The 21,039-nt window shown below is 36.4% G+C and overlaps 1 protein-coding gene across 1 annotated transcript; it reads right to left on the bottom strand.

The window, feature by feature from the left end:
- Positions 1-1,443: 1,443 nt before the first annotated feature.
- Positions 1,444-20,085, bottom strand: LOC145222453 (uncharacterized). Its single transcript, XM_080088585.1, has 37 exons — positions 19,993-20,085; positions 19,681-19,763; positions 19,165-19,232; positions 18,715-18,763; positions 17,757-17,937; positions 17,581-17,660; positions 17,177-17,389; positions 16,632-16,766; positions 16,381-16,525; positions 15,758-15,837; positions 15,421-15,633; positions 14,402-14,546; positions 14,082-14,161; positions 13,846-14,028; positions 13,457-13,549; positions 11,041-11,155; positions 10,840-10,976; positions 10,188-10,346; positions 9,954-10,116; positions 9,274-9,478; positions 8,979-9,081; positions 8,842-8,919; positions 8,333-8,568; positions 7,819-7,989; positions 7,327-7,469; positions 6,323-6,432; positions 6,051-6,128; positions 5,771-5,860; positions 5,443-5,623; positions 4,644-4,999; positions 4,371-4,505; positions 4,107-4,307; positions 3,245-3,385; positions 2,824-2,901; positions 2,690-2,758; positions 2,322-2,495; positions 1,444-2,150 (listed from the first exon to the last, which is right to left on the bottom strand). Exons 1-37 carry the CDS (start codon positions 20,054-20,056, stop codon positions 1,698-1,700), a joined length of 5,388 nt encoding a protein of 1,795 aa, XP_079944711.1. The 5' UTR covers positions 20,057-20,085; the 3' UTR covers positions 1,444-1,697.
- Between the last annotated feature and the right edge of the window lie 954 nt (positions 20,086-21,039).

Below are 21,039 nucleotides of genomic sequence, written 5' to 3'. Positions count from 1 at the left end.
GCTAATTAAAAGTTGGTCTGGTAAGTTTAAGGAGGAGTTCTTAAAATTTGCTAGTGTCCAATATCTATTTACCGCTACATTAAACAATACATGTTTCGATTGATGGTTTGGAAAATCCTAAACTGTAGCACTCACTTGCATATACTGTTGGAAAACTAAAGTAACAAGCCACTCACTGGTCCACAAAGTTCGAGTGCAAAACACGCAAGTCGCAAAATCGCCAACAATACGTGCTGTTGCTGTCGTGCTCAGCCGTGACCAGATGTAACTCACACATAGACATCTCAAAAAAAGGTGGGATAATCAGCAACTCTTACAAATGGTACTATATTTTAAGACTGTTATTTTCAACTCAATTGTACGGAATAATATACTGTTTTTCAACTATCTTAGAGACCTATTTAACTAATATAAAGTCAAAATGACGCCGCACAAACTTCAGTTTGGTTTTAAATGATGCGTTATAGATTCAGTTAACATGGAGCCTTTGCATTAAGAAATGGCCTTCGTAACTTGTTGCGTGCATTGTTTTTCAAAGATGCACTTGATTGTATGTAACACTGCTGACTTGATGTAAGAGTATTGCAGATTACCACCAGCGTTGGCAATCAGACTGTTGTTATAACGAGTGCTTAGGGATAAAGGTACGTTTTCACTGCGCGAAGCGAGTGCTTAAACCTGCGCATTGCGCAAGTTTGATTGTTTTATTTTTTCTCTGTGCTTTCGAGTTGACTTATTTCAGGCGTGCATAAAAATGAGCAAGTGATCGCCTACGGAGCGTTTTTCTGCGTAACAACTGGATTGAACCTGCGCCGAATGCAGTGCTGGATTAACCATTAGGCAAAGTAGGCACGTGCCTACAGGCCAGTCAAAATCCCAGGCCACAATAAAAAATCAGTAGAAATGTAGTTAGGCATATTACCAAGATTTTGCACGTTACCCTGTGGTATAGTTGCAACAACGATCTTTGTGACAATGATTTGGCGTTTCACCAACTTGGCAGCCTTGGGTTGTTAAAACTAATATTTTGCCTTGATTTATTACAAATACACACCTACGTCAAGTGTCTTGTATATAATGTGGATATCTACCCGACCAAACTGTTTGCATCAGAACTAACTCCTTATTTTTAACACGTTTTATGCTAGGTGTGTCCTGGAGTGAGATTTAAATTTGTTGTCAGTCGGTTCTAGCACAAAAGTAGTATTTTTCAGTCGAAACTCAAAAATCGGTGTTTTAGATAAGATGCGAAAATCCATTGACAGTAACCAGAAATGCTGATCTTATAAAATTTCGTGAGACGGTTCTCCAGAACCGGTGCGAACCGTCTGTATCCCACCACTGGGTGTGTCACAACTCCTGGGTAAGTTGTAGCTATCCAACGCCTGTCTAACTCGGAATGTAAAAAACACACAATAAAACTGTTTGAATCACTACATTCACAGTATCACAATATTGCCAACAAATCATTTTAAATTACACGACTCACCACATAATTTGTGCTCGCAAAATGTAAACCCACATTAAAGTTACATTTAAAGTTGTTTAAACAAATACCATCATAGAGTTTACAATAACTTTTTTGAATATGCTATATTGGCTTAATAAATTTCACGCGATAAATTTGATAATATAGCACATTTTTTCTTGTTAGTTTGTTGCAAAATCCAAATAATCTAGAAGCCAAATAGACAAAATCAAATCGTGACAAGACTTGTCTCACTTTTGTCTTTTTCACCAATATTGAAATGTGACAAGATCGCTGACATCATACTTTTCAGAGACTCCACTTTCTCATCAAGGGACTCGACTTTACCATCCAAGGACTCGACTTTACCATCCATGGATTCGACTTTACTATCCAGGGACTCGACTTTACCATCCAAGGATTTGACTCTGCCATCCATGGACTCGACTTTTCCATCCAGGGATGCGACTCTGCGATCAAGGGATTTGGCCTGCCCTTGCAAGGATTCGACTTTCTCACCTACAGAATTGGCCTTCTCGCCCAGGGATTCGACTTTTTCTTCCAAGGATTTTTTGTCATCCAAGTAGTTTGCCTTCTCAACCAGGGATTCGACCTTCCCTACCAGTGATTCGACACATCGGTCTGGTGACTCGGCCTGCTGTTCTAACTCAAGGCTCTTGTTCTAAAAAAAAATGTACATTCAGTTTATCGACTCGTTGCATGAATTATCCGAACACTTTAGCAACATTTTTACTTTCGATAACTAGGTTACATTACAGACAGCAAATTAGATTACTATCACCATTAAAAAGCATATTATATAGCAGACAGTAAAAGATGCGTTTTTAGCCACCTCTTCCAAAAAGGAGCCAATAGTCGAAGAATTCAAATTGTCTTCGGAATTAAACCATCGTATGAAAAATGATCTTTTGCTGTGTTTGTTTGGGAACAACTTCCGCTCTTTCCGGATAACCCGATGTCGAATAAACGAGGGTAATTTATATTCCACATCCAGAAACAGCTTTACCTGCAAATCAGATTGTAGAAAAAAATACATTGTATGCTGTGGTAAAAGATAAAATCAACACAACAACAAAAATAATACACGTAATTCTCTAATGCATTACCAACCACTGCTTTTTGCCAACTATATTTTTATTTGGCTACAGAGCTTTGTAGTACTTTGGGTCTTAGGGTCGCAGTTAATTGTATCACAAGTACCTGCATTGTACATCTAGTTAGTTTAGCGTTTTCTTGGATGCTTTGGATGTCGTCAACAGCTAGACCGACCTGCATGTATGAAAAGATTATTTACTGCATCCGTATTTTACTTTATGGCAGTACAATAGTTTTACCAGCAAATTCATGATGATGATGCTTAATATGATAAGAGAGAGTACAAAGAGGATGTAGGATACCGCTGGGTAGTTTACCTGTAAAAAGTAACCATTCAGTACAGCTTTTTGCATTTTACAGGAGGCAAATAAAATAACGTCAAAAACTAAAACAAATACCACCAGCTTCGCTGGACATTTAATGAATTGTTTTTCATGTTGCACGTACGCACGTGACTTGAAAGTGCGTGCAAATTCTTTAAACACTTTACAACAAAGTGACTTAGACAAGCTTAGAAAAAAGAAAACAGTAAGGCGCATTTCGTAAAAAGGCTGGTTATAATTTAAGACATATTTTCAAAAAGAAGTCGTTGTTTGTGGTAGTAAACGTTTGTTTACTGTCGAAAACAAAACGCCCACCAATGCAATAGAAATAACTTACGGCAGAAACAATAATCGTGTGGTCATCCGCTCCAGTATCAATTGCCTCCTCTCCTGTCAAAAATATGTCTTCAAACCCAATTTCGCCAAGCATCATAAGAGAAGTCCTCAACACCGCGTCCCACCATTGTCGAAATGCATACTGCGTCATAACACACCCTTTACCACATGAATACACTACAGCAGGGGTGGGGAACCTTTTTGTTTGTGAAGGCCGCCAAACGGTTTATCGACACTCGTTTAGATCGCACAGACTATTGGCCAGGCCAAGGACAGTGTGTTCAAACTTTTTGACTTACAGACTGGTCGATGTGCTATTGAACTTGCAGTCCAAGCTAAATAAAGTTCCTCACTGCATTTCCAACTCACTACAACATTCGGGATTTTATTAATGTAGAAACTCGCTTGTTTATCAATAATAATCTACGAGCAGGTTGTGACATCACAAACGAGTTTAAGACATTCGATTATGCGCAAACAATTGTTCTTCACAACACATGCAAGATTGTACAACTGGGTCTCTGGCAGACCTACGGAAATCGCTTTGTTTACCAGTAGGCAACCACTTGTCTCTAGTTTGAAAACAGCTGCCCTAGAACCAATCAAATAGTAATGTGGAATAAAGGTAAAAAATACGTTTCTGTCTATTTTTTTTGTGCCTGGTGCAGTGTGTATTGTTAACATCCTAAATTGTATTTTGACATCGAAGGCCGCACCTAGTGCCCTTAAAGGCCGCAGGCTCCCCACCCCTGCACTACAGGGTATTTTAATGCTGTAATCACTGCTTGTCAAAAATGTTTAAAGCTTACTAAATTAAACAAGTCTTAATCATTTTTATTACATGTCACAGAAGCATGGCCCACCTGATTCTGCAGCAAACAATGAAAACTGAACGCGAACCCCAATATGAAGAGGATAAAGACAAAAAAGAACTTCATAAATGTACGAAGGATTTCGGTAAACATTAGAACGTATATTCCAAATGTCGGCACATTACGTATGAACATGATCAAAACCATCCAAGAAAGAAAAATGCTGACTGCTCCAATCTGCCATTGCCAATCCTGTGAGCAACAATATGGAAAGCGTTAACTTCATTGCAAAACCTCTGGGGGTAAATTACCCACCTCTCTGATACCATAGTAGCCAGCCGAGTTTGTGTCAGAATAAACTGTGAAAATTGCGAGAACGTAAAGTGAAACTTCAAGAAGATTGGTAAGGCTTTGGAAGTAGGAGGCCATTTGGGACACAAGTTGGTATAACTGCAATAATAATAAAAAGTTTTAACAAAAACAACTAATGCCACATTAATCCAAAAATGTACATGACTTGCTTTAGGATATGGAGGTAGATAAAATCTCTTAACACACCAATAATAAAAAATAAAACAAAAGTAATACCTCTTTGATCAAACTAATGACCGAAAGAAGAATAATGAATGGTTTTGCGATAATACCCCAAGAGTTGTAATCGTAACAAGGTCCGAATGGCGGCTGCGCCTCAGCAATTAGGGCCACACATGAGGCTGATGTCGGGCTGTTCCAATCTGGGGTGGTCCAGCCAGTGGTTATCCAGCCCGTGGTGTTCCAACCTGTAATGTTCCAATCTGTGGTTGTCGGATCTGTGGTGTTCCAGTCTGCAGTTGACGAATCTGTGGTGTTCCAATCAGTGTTGTTCCAATTTGTGGTGGTCCAATCTGTGTTGTTTATATCTCTGGTGTTCCTAACTGTGTTGATCCATTCTGTGTTGTTGGAACCTGTGTTGTTAAAAAAATAAATTCTTGGTGTAAGCTCTGAGTTTGTTTTGGGTAGTCTTACACTGTTCTTTTCATAAAAAAAACTCAGAACGTTTATCTTCTCTATGACATAAAAAACATTCAAACTTAAACTACGATGTTCATTAATAGAACTTTAACGGGTAGAACTTTAAAAAAAAAAAATAATATAATGTTTTAGGGAATAATATGACCCCACACACATTAGACTTACTTCACACAACTAACATCAAATGCACAGCTTAAGCAGTAGAAACGGTCACACAAAACGGCGTTAATTATGTGCATGCTTTTGACGTCTAGGTCTGTTGGTTAGTAATGTTTTGCTCATAATTGAATAGGCTGGTAATTGTCTCACAGTTATTGTGCATGTCCGTCGTTAAAAACACTATATCATGAACCTAAACAGTGCTTTAAATACGTACTTCTGTCCAAAACTGAATATGGTGGAGGCATCGTCAGCATGTATGAGTTAAAAAAAACCATGAATAGCAGATAGAACAGCAGATTAAAACTATACACAGCCATTCCGTATGTTCTCCACTTGTAGTTTAACAAACTGATCACCACTGGATGGCGCAAGAGCGTCTTACGTTTGTTTTCAACCTAAAACGAAGAAAATACTTTCGGATTTCGAATTTGTGTCGACTCGGGTTAGTCAATGAAACTAAATACGTAATGTATATATTTCAGGACAAAATTATTTGCAGGTAAAACCAATCACCAAAAATACTTAAATACATTGTGATTTACCATCATGTTCAACGGGTGATGATTCTTTACCAAACTTGGTTTCAAGCTGTAATTGAATGCATCTTTAACAACGTGCACTTTGTCTTGTTCCTGTCGGATTAAATAAAAATGAACGGTCAAATGCTTCTCCAAACCCAATATAAGTCAAATTTGTGCATCAGCCTTTATTCTGTTTACGTGCTCGACCATGTGATTACCAAAAAGCCAAATTAATTTATATTATGTAGTCATTGACCAAGAGCGACGAAGAATATTAGTTGAAATATAAATAACTTTATACCTGTTTCTTATTTTCCTTTTCTTTTTGCCAGCCTTTGGAATAAAATTCATCATCCAATAATTCATAATCAAATGAAAGCTGCAGATGTCATTTTAGAAATAACCAACATGTAAAGAAGATTGTGTAACTTAGAGCTAGCCTCTCGTTTGGCACAGCATAGTGAATAGGACAATAAACAAACAAAAAACATTAAAAAATGACGAATTAAAAAATGACGTCAGATATTAATAGCCTTCTGCAGTTGTAAATATGTTGTCAACAACAACTCCTACCTCGTAGTTTTCGTCATCCCTTGGTTTTTCGTTTTCTGTCATGCATTTGTTCAAAACTTCCTCAGCAATCTCTGGCATTTTCTTAATCAACTTTCGCATTGGAGTTTTTCCTACCATTTAAATCGATAAAGACACAGCATAAAATCATTTAGTAAGGTGTGTGTGAATAGAAACATTTGAGGTCATAGTTTTAAGTCATTCTTATTAATATAATGATACTCTAATAAAAACATTACGTCAAAGAAAAACATAAATCATAACAAGCAGAAACGTACAGTGTAAACCAGTGGTTCTCAAAGTATGGGTCGCGACCCAAACGTGGGTCGCGCAGGGTTAAAAAATGGGTCGCGCTGTGGTGGCTTAATTGTACCCAAACAAACTATTACTGCATTAAGTAAAAACAAACGAATTTACTTAATGTAGTAGTAGTAAAGTCCACTCACTCGACCACGTAGTACAGTAAAACGAACTAATCATTGCAAAATACCGACAATAGCCTTCAAATTGTACTGTTACGCACATGGCGATTGTTACGTCATAGCAAGGGGAATAAAAGCTAATCATGCGAAACTGAAAGTGGAGAGGTAACAAATAGCGTTTAAGGATGAGTAAGTATTGGTACGAGGAACCTTTTTTTAGATTTGGGATTCACTTCTATCAATGATCATGGTGCTGCAAGCCACAATGTGTGTTGTGTTGTGTACGGTAGTATTGTCGAATCAGACTCCAGGGCGGCCACGACGTGGCCTCGAAATTGTTACATTTTTTATGTTTAAGGCTTGGGTCGTGAGATGTTTATAATACTCAGATTTGGGTCGCGGTCAAAAAAGTTTGAGAACCACTGGTGTAAACAAACGTTGCATAAATGGTATAAGCAGTAAAACCAATGGACGATTAAAAAGATATCATTAGTTCCTTATTCTAAAAGAATCTACTTGACTGCAACTGGTTTTTACCTTGATGGTCAGCAAAAATTAGAGCCAATCGTATTGTGTTAAGCCTACCATCTTCTGTTTTGTTCTTTAAAGCTTCCTTCCACTTTTCATCCTCTATTATCACTCGAGCACATGAAGCATTTCCTGAATCAATTGCAAAGTCTAATGCATTCCATCCATTTTCAGAAAGATGCGTTACATCAGCTTTCCATCTGTTAAACATTGATAACTTCTTTTATACGCATTATTTGCTAACTAACTAGTCTAATACAAGTACAACTTTTCGGAAAGTTCTGTTAAGTATACGATCTCTAATCACTAAAGTTTGTAACCAAGTACCACACACGTTGGTATCGCAGTACCATAGATAAGCAAGCATCGTTATGTCTGTTTATGGCGGATTAGATACATGAAAAAGCAATGTTTAAATGTTAATTCGTGCAAACAATGGTATTCGTGCTAACAATGAGACAACAACTCGGGTTGACAAAACTCGTGATCTATGTACAAAAAATATACACTGCATATCAGGAAGTTAGGCTTATAGTCTTTATCACTCACCGCAAAAGAACACGAACCATTTCAGTATGACCCCATTGACAAGCAAGATGAAGAGGAGTTAGTTCCTTATCCTGAGGATCAGCAGGACATCCAACTGCCAGAAGGGCTTCAGCAGATTTGTGCATTCCAGCTTTCGCGCAACAATCAAGAGGTGTCAATTTCTCTGCATTCCTGGCGCAATAAGATTGACTTTTATTACAAACATGTTTGCCTCCCTTTGCCTCAGCACACTGCCTATACGTTTGCAGCTTCACATCCCATCATGACACTATTTTCTTGAACCCCTATTTTATCAGTCTACCCACCAATTGTGGCTTAATTAGTCCACTGTGGCAGTGGTTTGTGCGCATTTTTTGTTTTGGACATCCACCATAATTAACACTGCATTTTCAGGTATCCTTATGATTACTGTAACAATTACCCAGGATTTGACCAGTTTACGGACACAAAATTAAAAAAAACTACCAAGCACAACCCACTAATATTATTCTTTATACTAAGCCCCGGTTTTTACCGTGCCCACACTTTAGCTCCGAGGTTGACAAGCTCTTGCACAACTTCTATTTTGCCCGCCAGGGCGGCGAGGTGTAGCGGAGTGTTTTCATTTTTGTCTGTAGTTTGAATAACTTGGTGTTGACTCTCATAAATTTCTTTTACAATTTTTAAGTGACCGTTCTCGGCTGCAAGATGGAAGGGATTTTGACCGTATTCATTGGTACAGTCGACCTTTGCCTGCTTTTTCAATAACATCTGAAAACAAACGTTTTTTAAAAAAAATTAGTACATACACTTTAAATTATACTACTGCCTTTTATTATGCATGTCATACTGTATATATAAGGTAATGCATTTTCGTAGAAATTAGAATTTAAAAGTGAATCCAGGCAAAAGGCTTCAACACATACCGTTGAAAACATGCAGTTTCCGTCTTAAAAATCTACGCTTACGTTGTCACCAACTTAATACCATGACAGTTTGCACTGTTACCAACTTAATAACATGACATTTTGCACTGTCACCAACCTTAACAGCATCATAATGTCCCTCTTTGGAAGCGGCATGTAGTGGTGTGTTGGAATCATATTCACTCTTATTGGGTTTCTACAGTTTCAAGAGAATTCCAATTACATCTGGTACACTTGTATACAGCGTTTACCAACCGTTTTTTCGAGCAGAACTTTCATTGTGTTTCCGTGGCCCTTGTCTGCTGCAACGTGTAACGCTCTTATGCCATCGGAATCAGACAATCCATGTTGTGCGCCACTGCAATATCACAAAAAGGATTAATTTGGTTAACTTTTCACAGTATTAGTTGAGATGCTCTATTCCTAAAACATGTTACCTAACAAAGAAAAGTGTTTTAAATTTTAAACCGTCAAAAATAAAATAGTACAATAAACTACATCCAAAGAAACTTGATCAGGTCATAAACAACGTGCAGTTCAAGTCTATTACCATTTATTAAGTAAATGTTTAGCAACTTCGTGGCGGTTAAATTGTGATGCAAGCATAAGAGGTGTTGATGAAGTTTTGTCACACTCGTTGACTTTCGCCCCTTTTGCGATCAGAAACTCGACGATATCAATGTGACCATATCTGGCGGCGAGATGCAAAGGAGTTTCTCTGTTTTTTCGTTGAGCGTTCAGAACTTTTGACAAATCTAATTTAGAAAAGCAATATAAAAAGAAGCAAGTTTACATTTTAGAACTAGCAAACACTTCGCTAAGGCCTATTTTTATAACATGCATTGTAGATGTTACTTTATATTAGGCGCCTTATTTGTCTCATGAGGTGGTTGGGCTCTAAGTCTAGGGTTATATGCATTAATCGACATGCTCGAATAGCACTCTTAATCTCTTAGAAATGCAAATAAATCAACATACAGTCTGGATATTGTTTAAAAAAAGACAGAGAGGTTCAGAAAAGCAAAAAACAGGATCTGTGGTTCTGACGCTATGACAAAGGTCCTAAACCACCACCTAAAACATGTAGTTTACCTCAACAATCATCTATAAACCATCTACACCTTTAGAATATGCAAATGAGCACTTTTTATGCATTATAAAAACGCATAGAAAGCATTTTACTTTGAAAGTTATAAACAGGAGGCAAAAAAACAGTAAACGGTTTCTCACGTTTTTCTGGACAATGTTTGACGATACGTTCAGCAACAAACAGGTGTCCATTATCCACGGCAAGATGCAGCGAAGTGTTTCCATCGTTGTCCTTGTCGTCCAGACTGTCAACAACACGAGCTCCAAGCTTTTTTTCAATTTTTTCCAAAATTAGATCCGTTATCTACAAATTGTGGATAAAACAACATAAAAAAAGAAAATGGGTAATTTAAATCGTCGTAAGCCATGACCTACCTCCTCATTTCCAGCTGCTGCTGCAAGGTGTAAAGGTGTACGGTTATTTTTATCTTTGTACCGAACATGAGCTCCTCTTTTCATTAGTATCGAAGCAACCTTATCGTGGCCGCTTTCCACAGCGGTGTGCAATGGTGTCCGTCCACGGTTGTCTGTAATCTATCAACAGAACATAATTTTTGTTTTTGTTTGTTTGATTTTAAATTTAGCGGGCAATGCCTGACTGCGTTATGCTCACTATCAATCCGCCGTCGAGCTGCCTGTTTTATTGTAAGCCGTTGCGTCATTCTTCCTTTGATTTGTTTCGATTTAGGGCGTTGGTGGCTTCAATTTAGTTTAAATCATCAAAGTGTTGGTAGAGACAATGTAGCTAAAGTTTCTTGTTCGAAAAAAAACTGTCACACTACCTTACCGAGCTAATCAGTCCATGAGACCATTATAGAACATGAACAAAAAATCCCAAAATGATGGTTTAGATACAGAGATCCAAAAGTTGCCCGGTGGCTACTGGTTTTTCATTATAATTTCTTGACAAGGTGTAAATTGTCGAACGTAGTATTTTCCTTGCGTGTAAATAGTTAGGGCGACGGATTTGTGACTGCGACAGTAACATTTCTGCAAAACTCGCTAAAGCGATTTAACTTCAACGTACATCGATTAGGTCTGAGTTATGTTCAATAAGCAGTTTCGTGCAATCCTTGTCACCAATACGTGAAGCATAATGAAGAGGAGTACAGCCTTGGTTATCCTTTATGCTATCAACTCCTTTGTCAAAGTCAGGTAAGTAAACTAAAGAGAACATAAACGTTAGAAGATTATAGTTTAAGCTAAAGTTTTACAATAGTTTTTTTACCAGCTTCATTTTCCAGAAGTTCCTGGCACATCTCCTTGTGCTGTATCCTAACCGCGTAGTGCAGAGGTGTGCAGCCATCCTTGTCTTTCATTCTCATCACTGCTTTTGCAAGCGGCTGTAAGTTGCAAGTAATAACTAGTAAAGTGGCTTTCCTATATATTTCCATTTTATATATTCTACATCCTATTTACCGATTTACTTTACACACCGTTTGGACCACACAATGATTGATTTTGCAGACAAAAAAGAGAAGGTCCCCAAACACGTGTTTATGCGAAATGGTTACTGCATAAAAATGGTGTGATAATTTTAAACTAAACTTCAAAGGTTTTGTCTATATTCCCTTTACATTACATCATTATACTGTCATTTATTTACAGGAACGATAAAAACTACTTGCAATCCTCTGCGAATCGAAACTATATATAATAGTTTGACCTCGATATTATTGCCCAAGGCCAGTTTTGAAACAGTTATAACTTTTCCTAAAAAACCCTAACAGTATAAACACAATGAAGAAGCCTTTTTGGAGAAAGGGTATGTATAACAACTGTTCTTCACTTAACTTTGTTTCGCAAAACTAATACCATTCAAACAGCACCCTTTCTCCGTGCGAAATCCGAACGACAGTAAATGACCTTTTGATACGTTTTTCAACAACACGCAGTCGTTAAGTGTTATGCAACAACGATTTGCCTGACATATAACAAAGGGAAATACCGTTTATCGAGTTTAAATAACGTCTAAGCTACAAAACCTTCGTTAAAACTAAAACAGCGCATGCTGACCTAATAAACCCTATAACCAGGGTTGCCATACCGTCCTTATTTCTAAGATTTGTCCTTATTTTAAAGGGCACTGTCTTAGAAAAATGTATTGTCCTTATTTCTAAGAAGTGTCCTTCTTTTTGACTTATGTCCTTATTTTGTCTTATTTTTAACAATTTCAAGTCTAATCCCTTCTACAAGTAAATTTAAACCTAGACCTGGGTTGTCATGAGAAGTATTTTCTACCAACAAGTAGTTGCTGGAACAGATTGTTTCTGGCAAAAATATGGCATGTAATATGCCATCGCTCATAAAACTGCTGAGATTTATTTGACAACGTTTAATCGTTTAATTACTTTTGTATGGAAACTTTCGGTTGTCCTTATTTTCGGCTCAGTGTCGATGGCAACCCTGCCTATAGCTTTGATGCTAATTTCCAAATCACCAAAAAAAAATAGTATTAGTAAAAGGTCTGTTGGTGCGTGCAGCAGATAGCCAGAGACCACCCGCTCTGCGATAACCCCCACAACTGTAAACCAGTAAATCACTTCCTTGAGACTTCTATGTTAGAGTATGTGCGTAAAGTTTAGTGAGCTTTTAACACAAATTCACTTCTTCGAGGATGTAAAAGCAACCCAGTGGCTGTTTAAGCTAAAATTTTTACTAGAAAATATTTAACCCTTGCACCCAAGGCACTAAGCTACTTTTTGTGCTATTTTAGGGCCGTCAAGGCTACGGTCCATGGCCAAAGTCAACATTTAAGATCAAGGTAAAAGCGACTACAAAGGTGGCTTTCTAATATACTTCCATTTTATATATTCTATATCATATTTGCCAATTCACTGTACACGTCATTTGATCATTCTACACATATGATTGTTTTTGCAAACAAAAACGAATAGGTCCCCGCGGATATACAGCAAAAAAATGTTGCGGTTATTTTTAGATTCTTAAGAACAAATCATTAGAAAGCATTAACCCAACTTTGAAAAAGTTTTGTCTTTATTTTTTGCATTATAAATTGTCATATAATTACAAAACAGTAATAAAGAACGGAAAAAATACTTTCAATTTAATCTCTTGTTTTGCTCTTGATATTGTCGTCCAAGGTCAGTTATAAACACAAGCTTTCCTAGATAGCCACAACAATTTATAGACACTATCAATTTAAAAGCTACACGCTGCAACGGTATACATAACAAATTGCTTTTCACTCAACTTTGTTTCGCAAAATTTGACAATTGACGTGTAGTAACTTCTCGTGCAGTGCAGATGCCGAACAACCGTTTAATGACCTTTTGGCCTTGTTTTCAAAAGCACACAGTCCTTAGTGTTCAACCATACCGTTTTGCCTAATTAATACATGACCTAAGTATTGATTCTTGAATTGAGATGTCAAAAATAAACAAGCTGTGTTATGACGAAAAATCGGTTTTTACTGTGTGTAGTGCCTACAAGTTGACCATTAGTGACCTGTGGTTGGAACACCAGGAAATCACTACAAACAATTGCCTAAAATTTAGGCACAGTAGGTCTTATATTTCAGGCCTTTAAGGACCGATAAATCTAAAAACGAATGTTTCGGGTAAAGGGGTGAAAATTATTCTACTACTGCGTCGCAAAAACCATTTCAATAGCTAAAAACTCACAGCTGGCTTTGAACTCTCGCCTACTTCCTCATATACGGCCTCTACATTGCCAACGTCTTCGTAAGTTGGTGCAATCCCTCGGTGGTCTGGTGCCTAAAATCATTTTTTACTGGATAACATCAGTCTTTTGGTGGAAGAAAATCATTCTAGGATTCAGCTGGGTGATTACATGTTTCTATTTTGTAACAAAACACTAATACTATTTAAAAAAGTTGTTTTTTGCTAAAACGGGTAATTACACAAGCCTTTAAATAGACAGAAACGAAAATATTACCGAACGAAGACAAAACAACACGTCGTTTCAGGTACATTAATAAAATTTGCGAATTGAAATCATAATAAGATTTAAACTTAAACTTCAGATTACCTACCACAATCATGCAACTTACATTAGTTTGCCCCGAATTTTTTTCAATCAATGATTTAGCGCACTTTAGGTAACCACAGCGTGCAGCATAGTGAAGAGGGGTACAACCATCCTTATCCCGAACTTTCCAACCAGAAGAATGTTCCAACAGAAGATCTAAGATTTTTTTAATGGCATCATCCATCTCTTTATGTCCTTCCCCCTCCTGTGTAAAAATTCATGATTGATCTTGACTTGGCAAATTTGGGCCTAACTTACTGTTTTGAAGCCCGTTTCCACCTGTTTATCCAACGCAAGATGAAGTGCAGTTTTGCCATCACCATTGCCGATGTAGATGTCTAAGAAGATTGAATCCCACATTAAACTAAAATGGCCGAGTGGTTACCGCAACTGATTTTAAATTCACAAGGTTATGGACTCTAATCCTGTTTCCGGTGAAAAAATTGAGTGAAGAGCTTGTAATACTATTCTGAGCATAACATAACGAAACCCTTAATGGCACACAATTTTTTTTACGTTTTGATTTTAAGTGGGTAGAATTTAAACACATAATCTTGTAAATGGTAACAGTTTCTTACCAGCTTCATTTTTCAGAAGTAGATTGCACATATCAATATGTCTGTATTTAACTGCGTAGTGCAAAGGTGTACAGCCATCTTCGTCTTTCGTGTTCATCATGTCTTTTAGAGACAAAATACGCAGCTGGTTGAAACCCCTCGCGCTCTGTAAGTTGCAAACAACACAGTTTGAAAATGACAACAGGATCGTCATAAGGTCAAAGTATCTAAATGGTATTTAGGCCTTGATGAAAATAAAGGCCACTGCTGAATTTTTTTAATATACAAGAACATAAGTGACTAACTCACAATGATTTACAAATTTAAAACTGTCAACTTTTTATAATTTCAGGAAACAAAATTGACGCAAATTAATAGGATTTGTCCAAATATATCAGCTAATAAACAAGTACTTCAAATATGTTTTAATAGGGGTTAGTTTGTCAGCCATAGGCGACGATAAAGCCCAAGATAATGAAAGTGTCCATTACAGCAAAGGTAAATGGTAAGCATAATTTATTGAAGTTCAATTAGTCAGTTTTGGGAGGATGATCTTTGATTTAGTTTGTCTGTCAAGCAATTTTATTATTTGCTGTTGTTAATCTAATTTGCTTTTATTTAATAGTCATCCCACAAAAACAAAAATTGCAAACTTTTTTTAAACTGTCTGAGGCATTTTTTAAATTAACCTCTTCAAATTTAGCCTAAAAACTCTTTGATGAGTTTTTAATTTTCATACGAGTTTTTTAAGAAGCCTTAATTTTTGCAGGTACCTTAGTGATTCCTTAATATAGAAACAGGGTATCAGGTTATTACAATTAACCACCAAATTTTAGCAACTAGCGTCACGCTCTGCTAAGTTTGTGGCTAAATGGATTTTGTTTTGTTATTTCAAGTGTTAGGTGGAATTGAACTTAAATTTTAGAAATAAGATAACATGTGCCAAGATTCGTTTTTTTTGCGTGTGAGCAAAACACCCATAAAGTTAAGCTTAACACCCATTGTGACTTTTAATTTTTTTAGCGACAAACACAACTTACTTGAACCAAACTGGTTTGGTCTTTAATCAGTAGTTTTGCGCACTCCACATATCCATGAAGTGAAGCATAGTGAAGTGGTAAACAGCCATCTTTATCCTGAATGACACCATGTACTCCAGGTTGTATTTTTTTGTCCAGCAAAAGTGTTACAATTTCACAGATGGCTTTATCTTTCGCTTCTCTTTCATCCCCAATGGTCGTAGCTGAACTTTCCTGCTTGAAAACCAAAGTTGTACGTTTGTTTTTTATTGGTCAATAAAATTTATTACATTCGTCTCGTTGGTAATTATAGTTACATCCCTGATTCGTATTGTCTTCAAATACAAGATTAACTTACAGAATTTGAGTCCAACTTCACCTCCTGATTCAACGCTACATGAAGAGCTGTTTTGCCATCACGATTTTTAACAACTGTGTCTAAAAAACGCTTATGTTAGAGTCCCATTGACTATGCGATTTACTGCCACAATGGATGTTTTGGAACACTATATACGGATCTGTTCATAAGTTTAATGGTGAAAATAACGGCCCAAATAGACGTTAAAAGCGACATGCTTTATTGTTCAAACGTTTCGGCAAATGCTCATGCCATCATCAGTGATATCACTGATGATGGCATGAGCATTTGAGGAAACGTTTGAACAATAAAGCATGTCGCTTTTAACGTCTATTTGGGCCGTTATTTTCACCATTAAATGGATGTTTTACTTTTTAGTATTCAGATTAGAACCAAGTCACTAGACTTTCTGCTTTCAAAGCACACAAGTCCAATCCAGTTAGTTTTGACAAATCTTTTGTTTAAATTGTTTAAATTTTGTTTATAGAAAAAGTTCGAAATGGTCGAATACTGATTTGTGTCTTAAAAGTTTGGAAAAAAATTGATAGACTTAGACTTTATCCAAAATAAAGTCTGAGGTCTGGTTAGAAGTTACAACCCTAAAAATTGTTATAATTTCTTACTTGCTCCATTGTTCAAAAGTAGCTGGCACATATCAACATTTTGTTTCGTCACTGCATAGTGCATAGGTGTGCAGCCATCTTCGTCCTGCATGGCTAGCATTTCTTTGACATAGGACGGCCGTGATTGTTTGCCTTCCCGCGAGTTCTGTAAGTTGATTTCAGTTTATATCACGTAGTATCTATTTTGAAACCCCGACAAAAAAGTAAAACAAAAAGTAGCATTTCATGCTATACCAAACGGACCAACTTACCCACAATCTTTCTCGGAGTGGTTGATTCTGAGTCTCAACAGTTGTCTTCTCTATTTTAAAAAATTCCTTAGCTACATCCACGTGACCATATTCCGCTGCAAGGTGTAGTGGCGTCCGTTTGCAAGTGTCTACTTCCTGACAACATAAAAACGAAAAAAAAAACAATTTTTACAAAACATAAAATTAAAGATTTTTAATTCAGCTATGTCTTTTATCGAAAGTCTGCTGTGATCATCTGCATTAAAACGCTAGTGTATGCATTCTTTTAACATATGTACTGGTGGCAGTGAATTTCATCATAACCTAGCTTTCAAACTCAATTGCTGAAAAGATTTATTGCAGGCCTAGTAACTGTACGCGTCAGATTTTTGTATGCTAATTGTGTGCAAACAATGCAGAATAAACGAGCAACACCTAAACTACATACGTTGAGTTTAAATCTGCATACATATGTAAACTGAGACTGACCTTGACTAAGATTTAAAAAGTGACGAATTGCAACGGTTCAAAAAGAGAAAAAAAGATCAATACAAAAAAACGCTTACTTGCATCCACTTTGGTCTTTTTGTAATCAATAGTATTACGCATTCCAGGTACCCATAGCGTGAAGCAATATGAAGGGGTGTTGAGCCATCTTTATCTTTCATGCTACCTTTCTCGTCAGAAGTTGCTTCCTGTTTTAGCAAATTTGTCACGATTTTACTGATGACTGTATCCATCGCTTTTCTGTTTTGCTCACTGTCAGCATCTGAAGTTTCCTGCATGCAAAGAAAAAGGTTTAGAATTTAAGACATTTTTAGTGCATTAAGACAAGTCACTTTCTTTAAAAGAAGGACACGCCTTCCAAAAAACTTTGGTAGTCCTAAAGAAAGTAACTTCTTTTGGGTAAATTTATTTGTCTGAGAGCATGTATCATTGCCGGCTACATTTTACCACGACCCTAACTTACCAAATCGAATTCAACCGGTTCAACTTCATTCAACACTAGGTGGAGAGCAGTTCTGCCATCCTCATCAGGAATACGGATGTCTAAGACAAATACATAACTTAACAGCTGTTTTGAAGTTGAAAAGCTAACTGTCAGAATTCAAAATCACACCCTTATGAGTCTAAATAGTTTCTCACCCGCTCCTTTATCCACAAGTAGTTCGCATATTTCAGCATTTTTGTTAATCGCCGCGTAATGCAGAGGTGTGCGTTTGTATGCGTCTCTCTTGTTTATCTGAGCTTTGCGTTTTGCGGCAGCCGCCTTGTAAAGTTTGTCCAGTGCTGTTTTAAGCTTTGTTATGTCGCCATCGCCAACTAACTGGGTTGCAAAAAGAGGTTTTGGTTATTTAAATCTGCCATAAAACTCAAATGCTGTTTTAGGTGATACGTTGTAAATATGTGCTGCCCGAAGGCCGGCTTCGTAACATCAACAATTCTCAGTTGTAATGTCACACCTGCTTTTTGCGTTTAGTTTTAAAATTATGGCCTTGTAAGGAATGAATGAGTTTCGCTCTTACTAAATTTTCATAGAAGTAGCGCAATAACAAAATCAGTAACGTTTGAATTCCAAGATGCCTACTCTTGTATTAACGGCTCGTATTTTCGTTCTTAGATACACATTTGATTGGCAGTTGCAAAAACAATTAAAAGTTTAGTTTTTTACACAATAATTTGTTGCGATTCGTATGAAACCGAATCTTTTACCAACACCAATTCATAGCGCAAAACGTGTATTTTTTTGCTTCTAAAGGTACAACACAATCTTTACTGCGCCATAAACTAAAATCGCGTCAACTATTTTGATTTTTAAAACATTATCTTCCTTTCCACTCAAAACAAAAATACAGTAATTCATTGGCAGGTTGGCAACCATGACTAAGCCAAACTTAAACCCCAAAACACTAAAATGATAATGAAACACAACTATCCTGTTGTGTAGCACCGCTGTTTGTCTGGCATATCCTCTTGTGTAGCACGGCTGTATCTTAAAAGCGTAAGTTACGACTTTGCGTCATAATGATTAGGTTAATTTGAGCCGAATATTCGGTTTTAACCCTATTTGGTACATATGTAAATAAAACACTCTATTGCATACCTGGTGGAGATCAATAATAGCATTGTCATTCTCTGGATGGTGCTGTTCGCTAAGAGTAATAAAAGAAAAATCAGTTCACAACATTTAAAAAAAGCTATTGTCCATTTCTGCAGCTTGCACTGCCCTGTTATACTGATTCGGTTGCAGTTTTTAACTATATACAAAAGCAAATCTTCAATACTCCGCCTTTTTCCAAAGTTTTTCGCTTGTAAATGTATTGTTACATAATCGTAATAGCCTGTTTTTATATGAATGTACATTCCAACATTACCATCAACCTTTACTAACGTAAAACAGTTAGCATACTGTACAAGATTTTTAGAGAATGCAAAGAGTCAATGCTTTACCACAATCTGCGTCAGATTTTTGAATAAAATGGCTTGCGCAAACCTTTAACTATTCACACAAAATAATACCATTTTAGGCGCTTTTACGAAAAAGCTTACTTACCTACTGGTATGTGAACATTGTCCGCCACCTAAAGATGTTTCTCTAGTCGTTGCATACCTGTTTTCGATCTAAAGTAAAACAACACAGTTTATAGTCTATACTAAAGTTTCTTACACAGTAATGCTAGTAATACGCAACGTTTTGTTATTCATATGGTATCAACAATGCATTCGAAATTTAACGGGACATCTTAGCTGAACTTCAAATATAAATTCAAAAACACAATATCACTTCGTACTTCATCCTTGAGTGTGTTTAAATAATTTAGTACAACCAATGTAATGTTTCTAAATTAAGGTATTGGTTTAATGACCAGTGACATGATTTGGTTTGATCGCCATCACTGCACAGACAAACTTGAACAAAATTATGCACACTAGTAAAACTATGTATCACACAAAGACAGAACTGCTCATAATGCTTACTTTCTATCAAACTTTTTTTATCAGACCTATCCACCAATGTTTGGAGTTTATATCTTATCATAAACTGAGACAAAACATAAAACAAACTTACAGCCTTGGAGTGTTTAGGTTTGTGTGTGGTGTTTCTTTGCCTATCAAATAATCCTTTAAACCTTTTGGTCTTCGTTGTTTTACCTGTGACAAGAAAAGCATGAATTGAACAGTTTTACCTATATCAATAAATTTCCATTGCTTTTACTTGTAATTTGTGACATCTAACAAATCACTTTATGTGCCTTTTGCAACTGAATCACAAACATCTTTTGTGGAATCTAATAAAACTAGCACAACAAAAACACAATATTACAGTCAACTTAATCAAACTAATAAGGTAGCTGAAATGTACCAATGGCTCAAATGTTACCTTCATGTTCAAGCCAAACATTGGGTTGGTGGGTTTCATCAGTAAATGCATTTCTGTAACTCATGTTTTGTTAGTATATGATAGTTTTTAAATATTTACTCTGTCACATAAAATTGTGATTTGTTAAAAATACCTTAACAGAGCCAGTATCGGGTTTGTATTTCTAAAGGCAACAGTTCACCCTGATGATGATTTTGCATTTTTAAGATGGGACATTTACAATCAATTAATGTTGCAGCTATACCTACTTAGCATCACTATTAAACCTTTAGGTTCAGCATGCCACAAAAGGTTTTGCTATGAAGTCATCTATCAAGTTTAGTATTATCTAATTTCCAGGCATCATGGTCAACAGAAAAACCATTTGTTTAAATATGACACTATAAAATATAGTAATGAACCAGGAATGAGGTAATTAGGCTAATCAGAATAAAATAGATATTTGCCACAAACACAACCAACATGTGTTGAACTAATCCCTACATTCTTATCTGTATTTAAACATACTGATTGCTTTTGTTTTGTTTTTTTGTAGAATACAAACATAATGACATAATTAGTAGTAAATTTTGAAGAAACACAACACATTGAGTTGCATGAATAACAAGAGTTGTCCAGCCTAAAGTGACATAAAATTATTATTTTCATAGTAAAACTTGCAAACGCCCAAAATGATTATTTTATTGGCACTAGATCATTGCTGAACAATGCAATGTAAACCACATCTTATCAACAAAACTCAAACAAATAAATATTACAACATGTAACGTTTTTCCTAGTACCAACAAGACATATGCTGGATTTGTAAAGTTCATGGGTTTAAATGCAATAGGCAGTCAAGTCGTAAAAAGAATTTCAATAAAACTGGTAAACAACATGTGTGTGAAACCATATCGCAAGTTTCACATTGCACATGGCTTCTCATTAGCATACAAGTTTTTTGTTAAGTTAACTTTGTCCAAACAAACCGCACTTGATTTGATTTGTGCTGTTTGCAGTGTGGTACTTTTCATTTGAAGTGTGTGTGTTACATCAGCTGTTGACACA

Source organism: Phallusia mammillata, chromosome 4 (genome assembly GCF_965637545.1).
Source record: "Phallusia mammillata chromosome 4, kaPhaMamm4.hap1.1, whole genome shotgun sequence".
Taxonomy (NCBI): Eukaryota; Metazoa; Chordata; class Ascidiacea; order Phlebobranchia; family Ascidiidae; genus Phallusia; species Phallusia mammillata.
Note: the sequence above shows the minus strand (reverse complement) of the source record. Positions and strands in the feature narration are given on the sequence as shown.